The sequence below is a fragment of the Triticum aestivum genome, chromosome 6B (assembly GCF_018294505.1).
Source record: "Triticum aestivum cultivar Chinese Spring chromosome 6B, IWGSC CS RefSeq v2.1, whole genome shotgun sequence".
NCBI lineage: Eukaryota > Viridiplantae > Streptophyta > Magnoliopsida > Poales > Poaceae > Triticum > Triticum aestivum.
In genome coordinates, this window is record NC_057810.1 from 691,968,118 (window position 1) to 691,987,074 (window position 18,957).

Consider the following 18,957-nt stretch of genomic DNA (forward strand, 5'->3'; position numbering starts at 1 on the left):
ACCCCCCTGGGCACGCCCCCTGCCTCGTGGGCCCACGGTGGCCCTCCTCCAGTTATTCCTGCACCCATCTTCTTCCTCTGTCTCACACAAACACAAAAAACCAACTCAAGCATGAGTTCCAGCCCCCGTTGCTGTGATTTTCGATCTCCTTGCTCAAAGCACCTCTCGCAAAACTGCTTGGGGAAATTATTCCTTGGTATGTGACTCCTCCATTGGTCCAATTAGTTTTTGTTTTAGTGCTTTATTCATTGCAAACTTGTGCTGCATAGGTGACCATGTTCTTGAGCTTGCATGTCAAATTTATATGGTTCCAAGTAGTTCTAATGCTCTATATAGGCGCTAGGCACTTGTGGGAGTTTTTACTATCAATTTTATTGAAGTTGGTTCACTTTTATTTGAAGTTACTAAAAATTTCAGATTGTTTCAGAAAATAATGAAGAGATTTTTGAGGGGCTCATCGAGCCGAAGCTCGAAGGAAAAACAAAAGGAAGAAGAGCAAAAGCCCAAATTTAATTTGCCTCGCACCGCGGAGGTCCGGCTATGTGAATGGCCTTCCGATGACTTCTTGAGGAGTGCCGGGATTTATGAGGATTTCTATCTATTAATTGAGAATGCCGGCCTCACCAACTTCCTCCGCGACCAACGTCATCAGTATCTCTTACTCACAAATACTTTTGTGCAGAACTTCTACTTTTTCCCTAAAAAATCACCTTCAACAGTAGAGTTCCATTTATATGACGTTGTTAAGGAGATGCCATTAGCTAAATTTTGCGAGGTTTGCAAAATACCTTTTGAGGGTTCTTTAGATGAACCACACCGTAATGAAGTAGAAGCTTTTATTAACACTATCACTGTGGGAGAAACCAGGAAGGTTTCTGATGCAATAATTACTAGCATACATTTTCCTGTTTTACGCTACTTTGCCTTATTTGCTAGTCGTTGCTTGATTGGTCGCGAGAACTGTGGAAACCTTAGCATTCCTGATATTATCATTTTGTTCCATGGTTTATACCGCAATAACTCTGTTAGTATGGGTGGAATTGTTAAGTCTGAACCGTACTAAGGGCCCCGTCTTTGGAGGCATTTATGCTTCACGCCTAGCTGAATATTTTGAGATACCTATTAGGCATGAGGAGAAGGAAGAAACATCATTGCCTCGTGTTTATTTAGATTATAGGAGTATTCTAGCGCATGATTTTCTTGTTAAGAGTCGCGAAGGGGAGCTCAAATATAAATTGTACTTTGATAAACATCATCCCGAGACTATTACTTTGCCTGCTCCCTCTTTGTTTAACTTATCTGCAGGCACTCACATTGTTCTGTGGGCGGCCATTCAAGCCTATCGGAATCCTGCACCAGCCCCAGAACCGGAGCCACAAGATGAGCCTCCACGACTATCTTTTTATTCTTGGGATCCAGAGGAGGTTGCCAGCCAGTGGCAACCGGAGCCTTCTTCATCACAGTACGACCCCTACTTCACCTACGGGTATCCGCCAGGCCATCCCTGGCAATAGACCAACTTAGGCCAAAAGCCTAAGCTTGGGGGAGTATGTATTTCCCACCGACATTACATTCATGTTCACACACACTCATTGCTAGATGTCGGTGTTCATACTCTTTCACTGTAATATCCATGCTAGTTTATTTTCTTTTTCCTGCTTTCTTCTTTTGTGTTTAATAAACCTTAAGAAAAATAAAAAAATTAGTATTAGTTTATTTCTTTGCTGTAGTAGTAAAAAAGGGGAAAACCCAAAAATATTTCCCGTTCTTCTTTTGCTTGTTGGGAGCTTTCCCGTGTAAATAGTTTTTGTTTCGTTTCTTTTTTTTGGGGTCGAGAAGACTATATTGAAAATGCTTAGTGGCTCTTATATGCATGATTGATTATTTAAACTCAGAGCCCATATTACTTGTCTTCTCTCTTGAGTTGAATGCTTGCAGATTCCAGCTTAGTCCAATGCACGTACACTCTTATTATTATCCACATCGTCCGGTCGTGCAAGTGAAAGGCAATAATGATGATATATGATGGACTTATTGAGGGGAGAAAAGCTGGTATGAACTCGACCTCTCTTGTTTTTGTAAATATGATGATTCATCGTTCTTGATTCAGCTATTATGAAGTAAACATATTTGCAATGACATTTAGAGATTATAGTTGCTTGTGCCATGCTTGATTAGCTATGAGTTATAATGGTTTACCTTGCGTGCCAACATGCTATTAGAATGGTTATGATGTGGTATGATGGGATGGTATCCTCCTTTAAATGAATTGAGTGACTAGACTTGGCACATGTGCACGCATGTAGTTGAATCTAATCAACATAGCCTTCATGACATTTATGTTCATGGTGGATTATATCCTACTCATGCTTGTACTCAGTGTGAATTAATTTTAATGCATGTTTACGACTGTTGTCGCTCTCTCAGTTGGTCGCTTCCCAGTCTTTTGCTAGCCTTCACCTGTACTAAGCGGGAATACTGCTTGTGCATCCAAACTCCTTAAACCCCAAAGTTATTCCATATGAGTCCACTATACCTACCTATATGCGGTATTTACCTGCCGTTCCAAGTAAATTTGTATGTGCCAAACTCTAAACCTTCAAATAAACATTCTGTTTTGCATGCTCGAATAGCTCATATGTCAACTAGAGCTGCCCTTATCTTCCGTGTTAGGCGGGTTATTCTCAAGAGGAGTGGATTCCGCTCCTCATTCACGAGAAAAAGGCTGGTATCCGGGATGCCCAGTCCCATGCTTCGTGCAAATTAAATCAAAATAACTGCAAACAAAACTCCCCTTGGGACCCGTTGAATGTTGGAGGCACTCGTTGTTTCGAGCAAGCCATGGATTGATGCTTGTGGAGGAAGGGGAGTATAAACTTTACCATTCTGTTTGGGAACTGCCTATAATCTGTTTAGCATGGAAGATATCGTCGTCTTTTAGTTGTTATGTTGACAATAAAAGTATGCCGCTCAAAATATAATTTATCTCTATTTCAAAACTGAGCTCTGGCACCTCTACAAATCCCTGCTTCCCTCTGCGAAGGGCCTATCTATTTACTTTTATGTTGAGTCATCACCCTTCTTATTAAAAAGCACCCGCTGGAGAGCACACTATCGTTTGCATTCATTATTATTGGTTTATTTCGGGTATGACTTGACTGGATCTCTTTTACCATGAATTACAATGTTTAGTCAGTCCTTGATCTTTAAAGGTGCTCTGCATTTATGTTTTGCGGTCTCAGAAAGGGCTAGCGAGATACCATTTTGTTATACCATGTTATGATTATTTTGAGAAAGTGTTGTCATCCGAGTTTTGCTATTATGGACCGCTAGCTGATTATGCTATTGATATGAGCAATTGTGAGACCTAAGTGTCATTGTGAGTATGGTTAGTTCATAATAATTGCTGATACTTGAATGCTGGCTTTTCATGTTTACAACAACAAGAGCAAACAGAGTTTGTAAAAGTTTTTCTTTTTCTCTTTCAGTTTGTCAACTGAATTGCTTGAGGACAAGCAAGGGTTTAAGCTTGGGGGAGTTGATACGTCTCTGTTGTATCTACTTTTCCAAACACTTTTGCCCTTGTTTTGGACTCTAACTTGTATGATTTGAATGGAACTAACCCGGACTGATGCTGTTTTCAGCAGAACTGCCATGGTGTTGCTTTTTGTGCAGAAAATAAAGATTCTCGGAATGTCCTGAAACTCCACGGAACACCTTAGAAAAAATAAAGAAAAATCCTCGCAAAAGATGAAGACCAGGGGGCCCACACCCTACTCACGAGGGTGGGGGGCGCGCCCCCCTGGGCGCGCCCCCTACCTCATGGGCCCCCTGGAGACCCTCCGACGCCAACTCCAACTCCATATATTGTGTTTCGGGGAGAAAAAAAATCAGAGAGAAGAAATCATCGCGTTTTATGATACGGAGCCGCCGCCAAGCCCTAATCTCTCTCAGGAGGGCTGATCTGGAGTCCGTTCGGGGCTCCGAAGAGGGGGATTCGTCGCCGTCGTCAGCATCAACCATCCCCCATCACCAATTTCATGATGCTCACCGCCGTGCGTGAGTAATTTCATTGTAGGCTTGCTGGACGGTGATGGGTTGGATGAGATTTATCATGTAATCGAGTTAGTTTTGTTAGGGTTTGATCCCTAGTATCCATTATGTTCTGAGATTGATGTTGCTATGACTTTGCTATGCTTAATGCTTGTCACTAGGGCCCGAGTGCCATGATTTCAGATCTGAACCTATTATGTTTTCATGAATATATGTGTGTTCTAGATCCTATCTTGCAAGTCTATAGTCACCTACTATGTGTTATGATCCGGCAACCCCGAAGTGACAATAATCGGGACCACTCCCGGTGATGACCATAGTTTGAGGAGTTCATGTATTCACTATGTGCTAATGCTTTGTTCCGGTTCTCTATTAAAATGAGGCCTTAATATCCCTTAGTTTCCAATAGGACCCCGCTGTCACGGGAGGGTAGGAGAAAAGATGTCATGCAAGTTCTTTTCCATAAGCACGTATGACTATTTACGGAATACATGCCTACATTATATTGATGAACTGGAGCTAGTTCTGTGTCACCCTATGTTATGACTGTTACATGACGAACCACATCCGGCATAATTATCCATCATTGATCCGGTGCCTACGAGTTTTCCATATACTGGTTCTCGCTTATTTACTTTTTCGTTGCTACTATTACAATCATTACAAAATACCAAAAACATTACTTTTACTGTCTTTCCTTTTGTTACCGTTACCATCACTATCATATTACTTTGCTACTAAACACCTTGCTGCAGATACTAAGTTTCCAGGTGTGGTTGAATTGACAACTCAGCTGCTAATACTTGAGAATATTCTTTGGCTCCCCTTGTGTCGAATCAACAAATTTGGGTTGAATACTCTACCCTCGAAAACTGTTGCGATCCCCTATACTTGTGGGTCATCACTAACATGGGCATTCTGTTGCATGTAGCTACCAAGCACATGTTACAGTTCTAGTTGTTTAGCCAGTGTTACCGTTGGGTTCCATCCACACCTATGGTGATGACAAGAAGCATCAATGCCACCATTAAACGTGCAACATTGTGGTTCCCAAGTATAGTGCGGTGTCATGGTGGGCTACAAGGGTGTAAAAAGTGGTGTAGATATATCATCCTACTCTACTTGGGGCTAAGATTTTTTTATCCAAGTATGTTAATGTATTGGTTGGCGACTGAAAGATAATAATGATGAAGAATGATGATGGCAACTTACATGCGAACTTCAACCTCAATTTTCTCGTAAGGCACTCCATGGGCACATAGAATCTTTAAAATACGGCGAACTATCACATCTTCCGGCGTGCAACATATAATTTTGACTACCTTGAGATGTGGTGATAGCAATGACTGTTCCTTTAAGTTACAACTTTCATCAGTTTTGCTCAAATGATAATCCTGTAGCAAACAAAATATTTTGTTTAAGTCAACAAAAGGTAAATGGTAACTTCAAAGACAAGCTATCTTACTTTGAGAATATATATACCTCAAAACTTTGAAGATCAAGCTGAAGCGTAAGTGTCTCTAGAATTGGTGAGTGCTGGAGAAAGTAAATCAATCCAGTAAAATCATCACCGACACACCATTCATTGAGCAACAATGTTTTTAACTTGCTAAACACAGGGCGCCATTTCAAATCCATTCTGAAAATAGATAACTGGAGATAAAATGAAGAAGGTTAAACCACAATTCAAGATCTAAATTCAGAAGTACAAGCTCCTTTTTTAGATATGGAAGTACATGCTTTGAAAGCTTTCTGATGGCTCTCTTTTTGTATAGCAAATAATAGTTAGCATATACTACAATTTGTAACCCAAGCTGTACTATAATCTCAATCCTACATATATGAATAGTACACATGACTAAATTATCCAGTAGCGGTATGCATAGTAACAAATGTGTTCAAGAAACATCAAGATTCAAGCATGTGAATTCTGGAAAACATGCAACACATGTAATGAACATGCTTGATAAGAATCTATTGACAAATATCTTCATGCAGACATACATAGAATCTAGCGGATGTCAAACAACAATAGGAGGTGGCGAAAAGATGTATTGCACTCCAAAGATTATTTGGATTGTCCATGTGAAATTTTTTACTTCAATAGATTTTCAATGAACCATTAGATTATAGTGTTAAGTTATTTTCTACAAACTATAAGCATAAATACTTGGTCATAAGATGTTAATTTCGACCTTGAAATAGACATTCATCTTGTTCAGTCTAAGAACTTCTACATCAAGATGTTGCCACATATTGTGAATGGTATTAGCATTAAGAGGCTTCTTCGCCAAAAAACGAGCACCAAGTTCAATAGATCTCTTCATTGTGTACATTGTTGTTTCTGTTGACATCACTGCTTAAAAATAAATAAAAGACTTATCAATGTCACATAAAAGAAGATGCATGTTCATGTAGTTGGAGACAAATTATTAGTGAACAAACTGATCAATTGAAGGTTTCTATACATATCTTTGGCAGCTTCCAGGAACTGAAAGCCATTCAACTCTTCCATGTCCACTGCTGCCATGACGGAATCAACATCATGTGCTTTCTTTTTCAAGAATACCAAGTGCTTCGATGGGACTTGTATAGACTGCCACTGGAAAGACAAGATCAACTTCATTATCTGAATGTAACGACATCTCAGAACATGAAAATAAATGGTTTCCACGAAACATGAAAAGGTGTATATCTTCATAAAGATGAAGATAGTTCCTCTTTCATGAGATTTAGAAAACCTTACCATAATAGTTCAATTCAGAGATCATGGATTTTGCAAAGTTGGCATGAAACTCATCTTCATCAATAACCATCACGCTAAGCGCATCTGAGGGCATTCCTTTTGCATTTTCTGCCATGAGGTTTCTCAACACTAGAGCTCTATTTGCTTCTGTTTTTGCGTATGTGTGAATGTGGCAACTGAGCATTGGTGGCTATTTATAGGTCAACAAGGTTTCTTCCATTTCACATATTCATATGTATAATATATATAAAAATAACATAATACATTACTATTTTTTCTTGCAAAAGAGCTAATAGCACAAAGTGGGCGGGTGTCGTCCATGCATCCTACATGGTGACACACGTGGTGGGATAGAATCCAATACAACAGTAAATGAATCACCCCCCGCCCCCCAAAAAAGAGTTTAGCACCACATGTAGATTAACCAATAACCACGAAAGTACTAGCTACATAATATGTTTAGAATATATACAAACCAAGCACACATGTATGATCAGTTACACCTAAAGTAATGGAGAAATCTATGTGTACACTTAAATTTATATTTGTGTATGGTAGACATCGAATTCAAAAACGACAAAGCGTAATGACATAACACATTATCGCATGGATGCGACGATAACGTAAAAAGAAAACCACATTTATAACCACATTTTTTGGAGGAGCTGCACTGAGCAGCGATTCTACATGTAAGTTGTGGGGTTAGTTGGCCGCAAAACTTTTTTTATTGCAAGTTTAGTTCTGTTTGTATTTGTGCAAAAAAGGACATTTCAGAGTGATTAGTGCACTTGAAACCACAACTTTTTGGTGCTGGCACGGTCACTGGCTGAACTAATCAAAATGACAAAGTGATGTCGCATGGGTGTGAACACAATGTAATGGCGAGATCAAAGTTATAATCACAATCTCCTAAAGAGTTGTGATATTGTTAAACAATGAACTTAGAGTCAGTGTTTACGTGTGACCCTCAAATTTTAGAATTAAATAACATTACATTTAGTGGTGATTTCCTCTGTGAGGTCCACAAGTCTGCACTAGATACACAGTTTCAAACATAATAGAGTACTCTACTTTAAATACTAGTTGATCATAAGCAGTCTAATCAACATGGTTTCTAAATTTTGAATAGTGAAATTTCGTATGGACCGCTAGAAACTAGAATGGGTATAAAATGGGTGGCGCCATTTGGATGGTCTGATGCCATTGGTCAGCGGATATCCCATATGGGTGGTTAGAAGTTATAATGGATACAAAGTGGGTTGCAACCTTTGGACGATCAAATGTCACCAGTCAGCAGATATCTCGTATGGATGGTCAAAAGTTAGAATGATTACAAAGTAGGCTGCATGCTTTGGATGGTATGATGTCACCAGTCAAGATATCCGGTATGGATGGTCAGAAGTTAGACTAGATATAAAGTGGGCTGCACTCTCTGGATGTTTGTGATATTAGTTACACTACATTAACTATAGTGTTTATGTTCTCGCACCCCTCAACCACCAATTGTCTCAAATAAATGAATCTAGCTCTTGTTTTAATCAAATCAGGTTGTGTAGATTACCATGGTTTCAGATTTACATATGGTGGTCTCTCTATGACGTGTGTGCAGTCATATTTCTTCATGCATGCAGCCTAAACAAGCGAATGTTTGTCACACTGGCTTTTGGTGTATATGCATACCACTTCCCAATGTACATTTTCCTTTTGAATTACTGATCAAACACCCTTATACAACTATAAAGACATCACAGACATAGACTCTATTATGTTTTCTTCTTTGAGAAACACAGTACAAAGGTAGACATTCACATACATGCACAAACACTCATCCCTATGAAAGCACACTCATAGCCCATCTCTATAAGCACCTCCGAGAGATAATTATCATAATATTTCTTTCACAGATAAGGTAAGCATCACCACTGTCAGAAAGAAAGAGATGAAACAATTTATTCAATAAATGCACAGTGACTCATGTCTGTTGTATATTATAGTGTCGGATAGGAAACTATGGTACAGATGTGTACTACAACTTGAGCATGTAGTTGATGAGATGCTTTAATAAATATATATTTTCATAAATACATGACCATTATTATAGTTTGGTACGTACATGCAAAAACATACATCATAATGGCTGGGGTACCTTCACCGTAATGAGGTAGGGTCATCGCCGGTACCCATGTCTGACGTGTACATGCCCAACCAAAAAAAGCAGCGCGGCTTGCCTCCACCATTGCTCACGGCGAGCTCGTCTATGTCTGGGCCGCACCCATTTGGTCATAGTGGGGATGTAACCAGCGGATTTTTTTTATATTTTCTTGCCTCGCTCAACACCATTAATAACCAAAATTGACGGAATTTCATATTTGGAACAAAACTTCGACCATGTGTCAAACAGGGAAGATTTTTGATAAGCTTGTACGCACAAATATCTGCATACAAACATACATGGAATCTAGCGGATGTCAAACAACAATAGGAGTTAGCAAAAAGGGAGCATACTCGTGGATCATATATTTTCAACTTGAAATTTGTAGCACCTGACAAACTTTCCAGACCACGGGATAGTGTGTTTCACTAGCTTGAGCACGACATCCCTCACATGATGGATTGCGACAGTAACACAGTTCCTCCTCACAACCTTCTCCAAGCTTTACAGATGTCGTTACCCGTGATGGCATATGCTATCAAGCAAAGGATCCCAGCCCCAAACGTAGGGCTATTCTGAAGACAATAAGATTTGGGGTGGAAATACGAATGCGGTCATCAATACAAAAACTTTCACCATGAATTTTAAGATGTCGTAATGATTGGGACAAGATATTCTCATAGAGATCACAACTTATCATCTCTAACACCTCTAGCACCTTACAACTTGAAAAGCTGAGAGAGCATCCCTCAAAGTGCATGCCTCGAGATGTAAGCTCTTCAAGTGTGTGACCAGATGAGAGTTGTGTCGATTACCCGCCAAGGAAAACAAATTTTAAGCACTTGAACTTGAGATGATAGAGCATACCAGAGCCATGGCTCCATATGTTGGAATGCCTCGTAGGCCCATCCGGTGTTGTCAGCCGCAGTCTCCTGACAATCGGAAGTGATATCACATACATTTAGAGGAGTTGGGTCACAAAGACTAAGCAACTCGTTCACAAATCTGCTGGAGCCACTAACACCGTCGTAGCTGTCGGGGTCATCGATGCGCAGGGCGGGCACAGACTTCCAGAGAGTGCTCCAGCGCTTAGCAAGAGCGCACGTCCACACAGAGCCGCGGGAAGGCGGTAACGACATAAGATAGCAGAGAAGATAGTTTGGGAGGGCCCTGAGGCAGTCCTCCCCCCGGCTAGAGTCGTTTCCATGGTTTCCTCATCATTAAGCCTCTCAAACATTATGTTGAAAAGGTTGCCTATGCCGAAGCTGTAGAGTTGCTGGATGTGGTGAGCCAGTGAGTGAGAGCAGCCACATGGAGAAGACACACAATAATCATGATCTCACTAGATTAGCTCACCTTCAGCCGCCGCTAGTCATGCTCCTCCTCCTCCTCCTCCTCCTCCTCCTCCTCGACGGTGCTCAGTTCTCCAAGCAACACAAGAGGAGACTCTTCTCTCATGCCTTCTCACCTATAACTTGGTGGGACAGGAAAATAGAGAACGCCAAAGAAAGGGTGAAAGGGAAAGCGATGGGTGTTTGATGGATGTGGGTTGTTCTTATAGAAAAGAACTTGTATTTAATACTAGAAGGGTCTCGAAGGAACCAGAAAAGCTGCTTTAGTAACAATGTTGGCACAATATGAGAGCGGATGAACCGAAGCGGCGACAAATGGTCCAGATTATCTTGTCATTCATTGTATTACGAGATATGTGTCATCCTCTCACCCAGAGAGAGCCAAATAAGAAAATGCAACATTGAATACACGTCATGGTTTATAACTGACAAGATGGTTGGGACCATCGCATTATGTCATCGGCGTGTTAATGAATGCTGAGGTGAAGGGCAGAGGCTCCATGGTTGGATGGTACTTATCAATTCAACCATGTGAGCATAACGACTGCCACTGCACCAACCTTTTTCTATCTCATGTGATCGAGCGCGTATCGCCTAAGATGGAGGAAGGTGTTGCAACTACTCCATGGAGGGGTCACATATTTCCTTATTCTGGAGGCGGATGCGATTGGATACACATTTGTTTGAGCTTTAGACCTGCATTGATTAGGTTGAGGGTGGTTATGAGTTCAGGTTTTGTTGGTGGATGGGTTCAGTCTGGCGTTTGAATATTCCATGTCTTGTGTGCACAGTTCCTTGGTCCTCACACTCTTATATGTTTACTAGATGACCCAGTGTGCCAATTAGCGTAGAGACCAACAGAAACCCAGAAGTTAAGCAAACTATTTGAAGGATTTTTTTCTCAACTGTGTGCTAATTATTACACTTGTGAAGTGTTTCTATTTGCCTTGATGGTGATAATTTCCCATAGCTTTCTTTGGAGATTTGTTTTTGATGCTCCGACCTTTCCATGTATGGTAACTATGATAGGAAAACAACAATTGGGAAATTAGGTGTACCATTTGAAGGAATTTTCTAGTGAATATCCTATAAGTAATTATATTTGTATCGCCTTTGTATATTTACCAATGACAGACAATGACGATTGTTGCCTAGGTGTTTCGCTAGCTAGGCAGGGCAACCCAATGGCCGGATTGACAGGAAGTCCGACCGCACCCCCACCCACGGCAACCGACCTCAACCGTCAGAACCACATGCCCCACCGAACCAACCCTCTATCTAGCAAGGCCAGATCATCCAAAGGCCGGGCAGAGATCACAAAACACGCCTACAATACCATAAAGCTAGGCAATCTATGGGCGGCACATATAGTAGACATTCTTTTTATGAATACCTTTAGCTCGTGATGACAACTTGAACATCTCTGATTGGCGCAGAGACTAACCCTCTGGCAGTATCAACTCCTATGGCAATATGGCACAATTCTTGACTTATTTTACCCTCTCTTTCGTTTGCATTCAAACTGTATCAGGAACCGTCCTGGTTTGCCGATAGCTTCTCATGTCCTTCTTTAGCCGGCCAGGGCAACCCAACAATCGGGTCAATAGAGAGGACGATCACACCCTTCCCCCCTATGGTACATGAATTGAACCATCAGAACCAGGACTACTATTCTTAACAACCGAGGTGACTCGGAACCATCGGGGAAGATAAAAAGTCCAAATATCGGGCAGCCAACTAAAAACAAGGCATCCAACCAACAGGCCACGAGGGAAGTAGGCCGTGGCACAACCTGACATCCACCTAACAATGAACGAAACAGCCCAGCAGGACGCGACCGATGCGCACACTGAGCCAGGCAATCGTGCATGCCCTACGTGTTTTTCAATGTGAGAGCCCGTCTTTCTTTAACACCGCTAACTTGAAAACAAAAATACTGATCAGACGAGACATTTTGGAACGTATTCCCGGACTCTCAAAACCAACTTCACGGAGTCATCGATACTAACGGACCAAATATGAAATCTGTTCTTGCTCATACCAAACATCATCTTCTGCTCTATATCAATTATTGCGTCTCCTACTTCCTTCCTTCCTTCTCCATTTTTCTTATTTCCTTATAAACAATATTTTGTCTTCATGTATGGCCTCTTTTTCTGTGAAAATAAAATAAACGAAGGATTTTGCGATCTCTCGCATTCATTAGTCATTAGTGGCAATATTGTAGTGATTTTCTCAGAATTTCGAAGATTATCCTGTTCAAACAACGGTGTGATGAGCGTAAAAATATCAGTCATCAACCTCCCCAAGCTTAAACCTTGACCATCCTCGAGCAACAAAGATAGAAATCCAATAATAAGAAACTCAGTTGTTTAGAGAGTTGAATAACAATTGGTTGTTTGCATGAATTATATGTTGGTGCTGAGAGTAATACGTATAAACTGGTGGTAAGATAAAAGCTTGCATGGCCTTGTAGATAACTGAAGTTGATAACTAGATTCTTGCAATTGTCGAGCTAGAGATGTATAAGAGGATCTCGTTCTTTAGTATTTGATGCACTCTTGATACTTCTCTGAAGTATCTATAACTTTTTTATTGTTTCATGCTATTATATTATCAATCTTGTATGCTTTATATGTCATTTTTATATCATTTTTGGGAACTAGCCTATTAACTCAGTGCTCAGTGATTGTTCCTATTTTCTGCTTGTTTTTGGTTTTTCAGAAAATCCATACCAAACAAAGTCCAAAGATGATGAAACTTTTTGATGATTTTTTCTGGACAAAAAGATACCCTAGAAGCTTCAGAAGGAGCCCAGAAGACATACGAGGGAGGCACAAGGCAAGGGGCGCGCTGTGGAGGGTAGTGCGCACCATCAACATTCCCTATCATGCTCTGGTGTATCAGTAGGCCAGGAATACATCCATAAAGCCACAGAACATCAAAATCTCACCGAAAGTCGTTATTTCGATGGCGCCAAAGGCTGAACTCGGGCCTTCGACCCATGATTCGACCATGCCATGTTACCCGACCAACAATGTATTAATTTAGTTTCATATAGTTAGCCACTTCTCGGATGCATTTGATATTTTCGCGATGGTCGCAACGAGTCATCTATTTGTATAAAGTAAGGTACAATTAGCCCCATGCCATATATGCCTACTGTTTTAGTCACTATTCCATGTTACTAGGCCTATCCCTAGGGGTGCGTGACATGTGCGATGGGACGCGGCCTTCAATTTTTAGGGCCCCCGAATTTTCTTTTTGTTGCAGTGGCGCTCTGAATTTCTGACCTGTCAATTCAGCCACATGCTAACCCACATGTTATAGGCCAATTAATGCCACTTGGGCATGTGGTTGCACATGTCAATTCCTATTCATCGCTTATTTGTGGCAGATTGTCTAAGTTCCGCACATGCAACACACTCTTGGAGCGACCAATTCGCGCCAAGTTTCCTAGTTTTAGGAACCTTCTAGAAGGTTTCGGTATGGTTCAGGTAGGTTTTTTCTCTTCCTTTTGGTTGTTTTACCGGTTTTCTTCTGATTCAATAATTGTTCGGAAAGAAATCATTGAAATTTCAAAAATTGTTCGCCGTTCCAAAAATGGTTTTGGAAGTTTCAAAAAGTGTTCGCTTTTTCAATGAATATTGACAAACCTGAAATAATTTTGTGTTTTCAAAATATGTTTGCTGTTTTCAAAGCAATTTGAAACGCACTACAGTAAACCTCGTGCTTTGCTATGTGCGCCGCACCCTGTACGTACTCCCGTTGGGCATGGCCATAAGGCAAAGGTCCTGGATTCTCTAAAATAAAAGGCAAGGGCCCTAGAATCAGGAAGCAGGCCTGCCTGGACAACTCGACGAGCGACAGGGCCTCTCCATGTCAGACAGAGTGAGCAGTGGGAAAAAAGGCCGTTGAGCGCACCGCAGCCGGTATGATACCCGGACAACATCGTGAGCTATAGCCGGACAACGCAGCAGGCCCTTACCATTGCTGGTGGCCGAGGGCAGCTACACGCGAACAGAGCCCTGGCTGGTACTTTCCCATATAGAGGGAGATCGAGGTGGCGTGCAGCTGACTCTACGGGTGGAGTTGGGTTCGTCGGCGACCTGGATGTCCATGAGGGACGCCTAGTCGTCTTTTTCGTCCAAACTGGTACGATGTCGTTCTCACTCATGATTTTCTTTACAAGAATAGCGAACTAGTATATCTAGTATAAATCGGAGAGTAAGCTATCTTGTTTCTTAGTTTCTAGCACTCACGATTCAATCTTATTGGAATGTCTTGGTCAATCTTGCAAAGAAAATAATGACACTTTGATTAGGCCCCTAATATTACCTTCAACTCACCATAGAGTCTAGTGAGATTTCAGGTCCATACTCAATAATATCTAGTTGAATTAAGGTATCTCCTGTTAATCAGAATCCTCGGAATCTGGATAGTCTACAAGGCCCTCAACTGGAACCTTACTTATGTTGGAGACTTGGTCATGATGATAATTGTTCCGGAATGTGATTGCTTGTGTAGCTCTTGAATTGTATGTTTGAGCAGCAACTTGATCACGACTAGATGAATTTGAGCCATTAGCTTCATCAACAATGCCATCTTCTCCTGTTATATGTCCTATAACTTCACATGGTTCGTCACTAGAAGGACCATTGGAATACTGGAACTCGTCAAAAACAGCCCCAAGTTGTAAGGCTCTTCGCATTGCTGCAGATACATCAACGCCTTGAGTGTCTCCAAACAAGTTTGGCATCTGAGATGAATTAGAAAGACTAATTAATCACTGAAGTGTTAACTTTATTTTCTGAGTAATATAATATATAAATAACTTTCCATTGTTAGCTCACCATTGTTCTTTGGACATCGTCTTCTGAATGATAGCCCGACATGTAAGGGATTGTATGACGAGTCTTCACGGATTTAGAACTTGAGGCACAATTCCCGTAGCTATCCATAAACATTGCCATGTTTTGTTCCCTTTTCATACGCTTTCGATGTTTCTTGAAAATATAAAATACACAATTATTAGTAGACAATCATTCAAAGATGAAAACTTTAGCTTCATAAATTAGGTACTAGAAAACACTATATAACATCAGGCCTTTCGTTTTGTTGTTCAATTCAAAAATTTGGGTTCACTGTTCATCTGTATTGTTAACTTATAAACAAAAGCATTTTATATTAAGTTTTCTAATACAAGACACTTTGGCTTATTTCAGTCAAATTACATGTTTGACTTAGCTCATTTGAAATGACTCCATACATGCTCCAGAGTTCAATAAATGTGTATTGGGAACACACCTGCAGATGCGCAGAAATTTGTTTCCTCGTAACAGTATCCACGTTCATGATTATCTTTATCTTGCTGGGCGATGCATCTGAAATGAATTAACAGGTACAATTTCATATTATCGATTTTAAATCGAGAAAGGCTAATCCTGAAGTGAAAGTGCTTGGGCCTAAGATGGGTAGTTACTTGCTCCAAGTATTTGAAGGGCATATAAAAACTTGCTCTCCAGGAAAGGTATCCATTTGAAATGAGTGGTCGTTTTAGTTCCATCCTTTTGCTGTTCTACAGACTCTCCAACTTCTTCTCCATCTTGCGCTTTATCTCCAACACCTGCGTGTGCACAACATAATACTTTAATATTTGCAGTTTCATGTTTTCGTGCAATCCAAAGGAAGACAAGACTTATTTTACTTGACACAATTCAGGTTACTACCACATTGAGAAAATTAATATAATGTTCTGGAAAGCATGCACTAAAACAGATGTCTCTAACTTGTACTACTATTATATATAGCTAATTGGGCGTTCATAAACGGAGGCATACATATTCTAGTGACTCAACACTCATATCCGACATATACCTTACACCCAACATATTGTAATGTAGGAAGTGATTTGATTTGATTTGACTGAGTTAATGCAAAATATTTGATTTGGTTTGATTGAGTTAATGTAAAAGATTTGCTTTGATTTTCGATTTGTCCATGTCCGACGTATAGCTAGAATGACCGATTTAATTTGATTGAGTTAATGCAGTTATCTTACACCCACCAAGAGAGGCATTGCAAAATATTTAATTTGATTTGATTGAGTTAATGCATGCCGTGGGCAAGGGGAGGCTTCACCAATGAACATGCGACACCAACTCACCTTATTGGTAGAGACTCATTCCATTTCAAAGCACCTATCTTTTGAACCTCTTAAACTTTTGCCAAAAAATAATGGCCCTTCTACATGTGGGGGGGGGGGGGGGGTCAAATTGATGGCTAAAGTTTGACACAAAATGTGTGTTCTTGAAAACATGGAAGGAGATAGTAATTATTTGCCTTGGTGAAGAAAAAGAGATAGACATGAAAATAATTCAAGAGAAGCAATGATATTTTACTCTTACTCTTATGTTTCGTGCCAATCTATAAAAAGAAATCTACTTTGAAATGGATGTATTGTACTCCAAAGACAGATTGGATTGGCCATGTGAAAAATTGTACATTAAAATAGATTTTCAATGAACCATTAGATTATAGTGTTAAGATATTTTCTAGAAACTATAAGCATAAATATTTTGTCATAAGATGTTAATTTCAACCTTGAAACAGATACTTCATCCTGTTCAGCCTAAGAACTTTTACATCAAGATGTTGCCACATATTGTGAATGGTAGTAGCATCAAGAGGCTTCTTCGCCAAAAAACGAGCACCAAGTTCAATAGATCTCTTCATTGTGTACATTGTTGTATCTACTGACATCACTGCTTTAAAACAAATAAGACTTATCAACGTCACATAAAAGAAGATGCGTGTGCATGCAGTTGGAGACAATTATTAGTGAACATACTGATCACTTGAAGGTTTCGATGCATATCTTTGGCTGCTTCCAGGAACTGAAAGCCATTCAACTCTTCCATGTCCACCGCTGCTATGACAAAATCAACATCATGTGCTTTCTTTTCAAGAATACCGAGCGCTTCTATGGGACTTGTATAGACTGCCACTGGAAAACAAGATCAACTTCACTATCCGAATGTAATGACATCTCAAAACATGAGAAGAAATGGTTTCCATGAAACATTGAAAATGTATATTTTCATAAATATGAAGATAGTTCCTCTTTCACGCGATGTAGAAAACCTTACCATAATAGTTCAATTCAGAGAGAATGGATTTTGCAGAGTTGGCATGGAACTCATCTTCATCAATGACCATCACGCTGAGCGCATCTGAGGGCCTTCCTTCTGCTCTTTCTGCCATGGGGATTCTCAAACCTAGAGCTCTATTTGCTTCTATTTTCTGTATGCGTGAATGTGGCAATTGGGCATTGGTGGCTATTTATAGCTCAACAACGTTTCTTCTATTTCACACAGTCATGTTTATATAATATAAAAAATTAATACATTACTATTAAAAAATGCAAAAGAGCTAATAGCACAAAGAGGGCAGGTGTGGTCCATGCATCCTATAAGGTGACACACATGGTGGGATAGAATCTGACACAACAATAAATGAATCACCCCCCCTCTCCCAAAAAAAGAGTTATCACCAAATGTAGATTGTTCAATAACCACGAAAGTACTAGCTACATAATGTGTTTCAAATATATACAAACCAAGCACACATATATGTACGGAAATGATATGTTTCACCTAAAGTAGTGGAGAAAATCTATGTGTACACTTGTATTTATATTTGTTTATAGAAGGCATCGAATTCCAAAACGACAAAGCGTAATGACATAACACATCGCATGGATGCGACGACAACGTAAAAACAAAATCACAATTATAACACCATTTTTCGGAGGAGCTGCATTCAGCGGCAATTCTACATGTAAGTTATGGGTTCAGCTATCCGCAAAACTTTTTTGTATTGCAAGATTATTCTATTTGTATTTGTGCAAAAAAGGATGTTTCAAAGTGATCAGTGCACTTGAAACCACAACTCTTTGGTGCTGTCGCAGTCACTGGCGGCACAAATCAAAATGACAAAGTGATGTCGCATGGATGTGAACACAATGTAGTGGCGAGATCAAAGTTATAATCACATTCTCCTAACGAGTTGCAATATTGTTGAAACAATGGACTTAGAGTCAGTGTTCAGTGTGACCCTCAAATTTTAGAATTAAAGAACATTACTTTCAGAGGTGATTTCCTACGTGAGGTCCATAAGTCTGCACTAGAAACAAAGTTTCAAACATAATAGAGTACTCTACTTTAAGTACTAGTTGATCATGGCCAAGGAGTCTAACATGGTCTCCAAAATTGTGAATAGTGAAATTTGGGATGGCTGGAAACTAGAATGGGTACACAATGGGCGGTGCCGTTTGGATGGTCTGATGTCACTGGTCAGTAGATATCCAATATGGGTGGCCAAAAGTTAGAATGGATCCAAAGTGGGTTGCATCCTTTGGACGATCAGATGTCACCGTTCAGCAGATATCGGCTATGGCTAGTCAAAAGTTAGAATGGCGACAATGTGGGCTGCACCCTTTGGATGGTCTGATGTCACCGGTCAGCAGATATCTGGTATGGGTGGTTAGAAGTTAGAATGGATACAAAATGGGCTGCACTCTTTAGATGTTCGTGACATCAGTCTCACTACATTAACTATTGTGTATATGTTCTCACACCCCTCAACCACTAATG

At 40.2% G+C, this 18,957-nt stretch overlaps 1 protein-coding gene and 1 pseudogene across 1 annotated transcript; both read right to left on the minus strand.

Annotated features, from left to right (window-relative positions):
- Nucleotides 1–6,227: 6,227 nt before the first annotated feature.
- Nucleotides 6,228–6,914, minus strand: LOC123139645 (two-component response regulator ORR28-like; annotated as a pseudogene).
- Nucleotides 6,915–14,344: 7,430 nt separating this feature from the next.
- On the minus strand, nucleotides 14,345–17,658 carry LOC123134917 (two-component response regulator ORR29). The gene is made up of 7 exons (XM_044554068.1): nucleotides 17,452–17,658; nucleotides 17,154–17,309; nucleotides 16,906–17,067; nucleotides 15,786–15,929; nucleotides 15,611–15,687; nucleotides 15,157–15,309; nucleotides 14,345–15,062 (listed from the first exon to the last, which is right to left on the minus strand). The coding sequence occupies exons 1-7, from the start codon at nucleotides 17,564–17,566 to the stop codon at nucleotides 14,718–14,720; spliced, it is 1,152 nt and encodes a 383-aa protein (XP_044410003.1). The 5' UTR covers nucleotides 17,567–17,658; the 3' UTR covers nucleotides 14,345–14,717.
- Nucleotides 17,659–18,957: the final 1,299 nt, after the last annotated feature.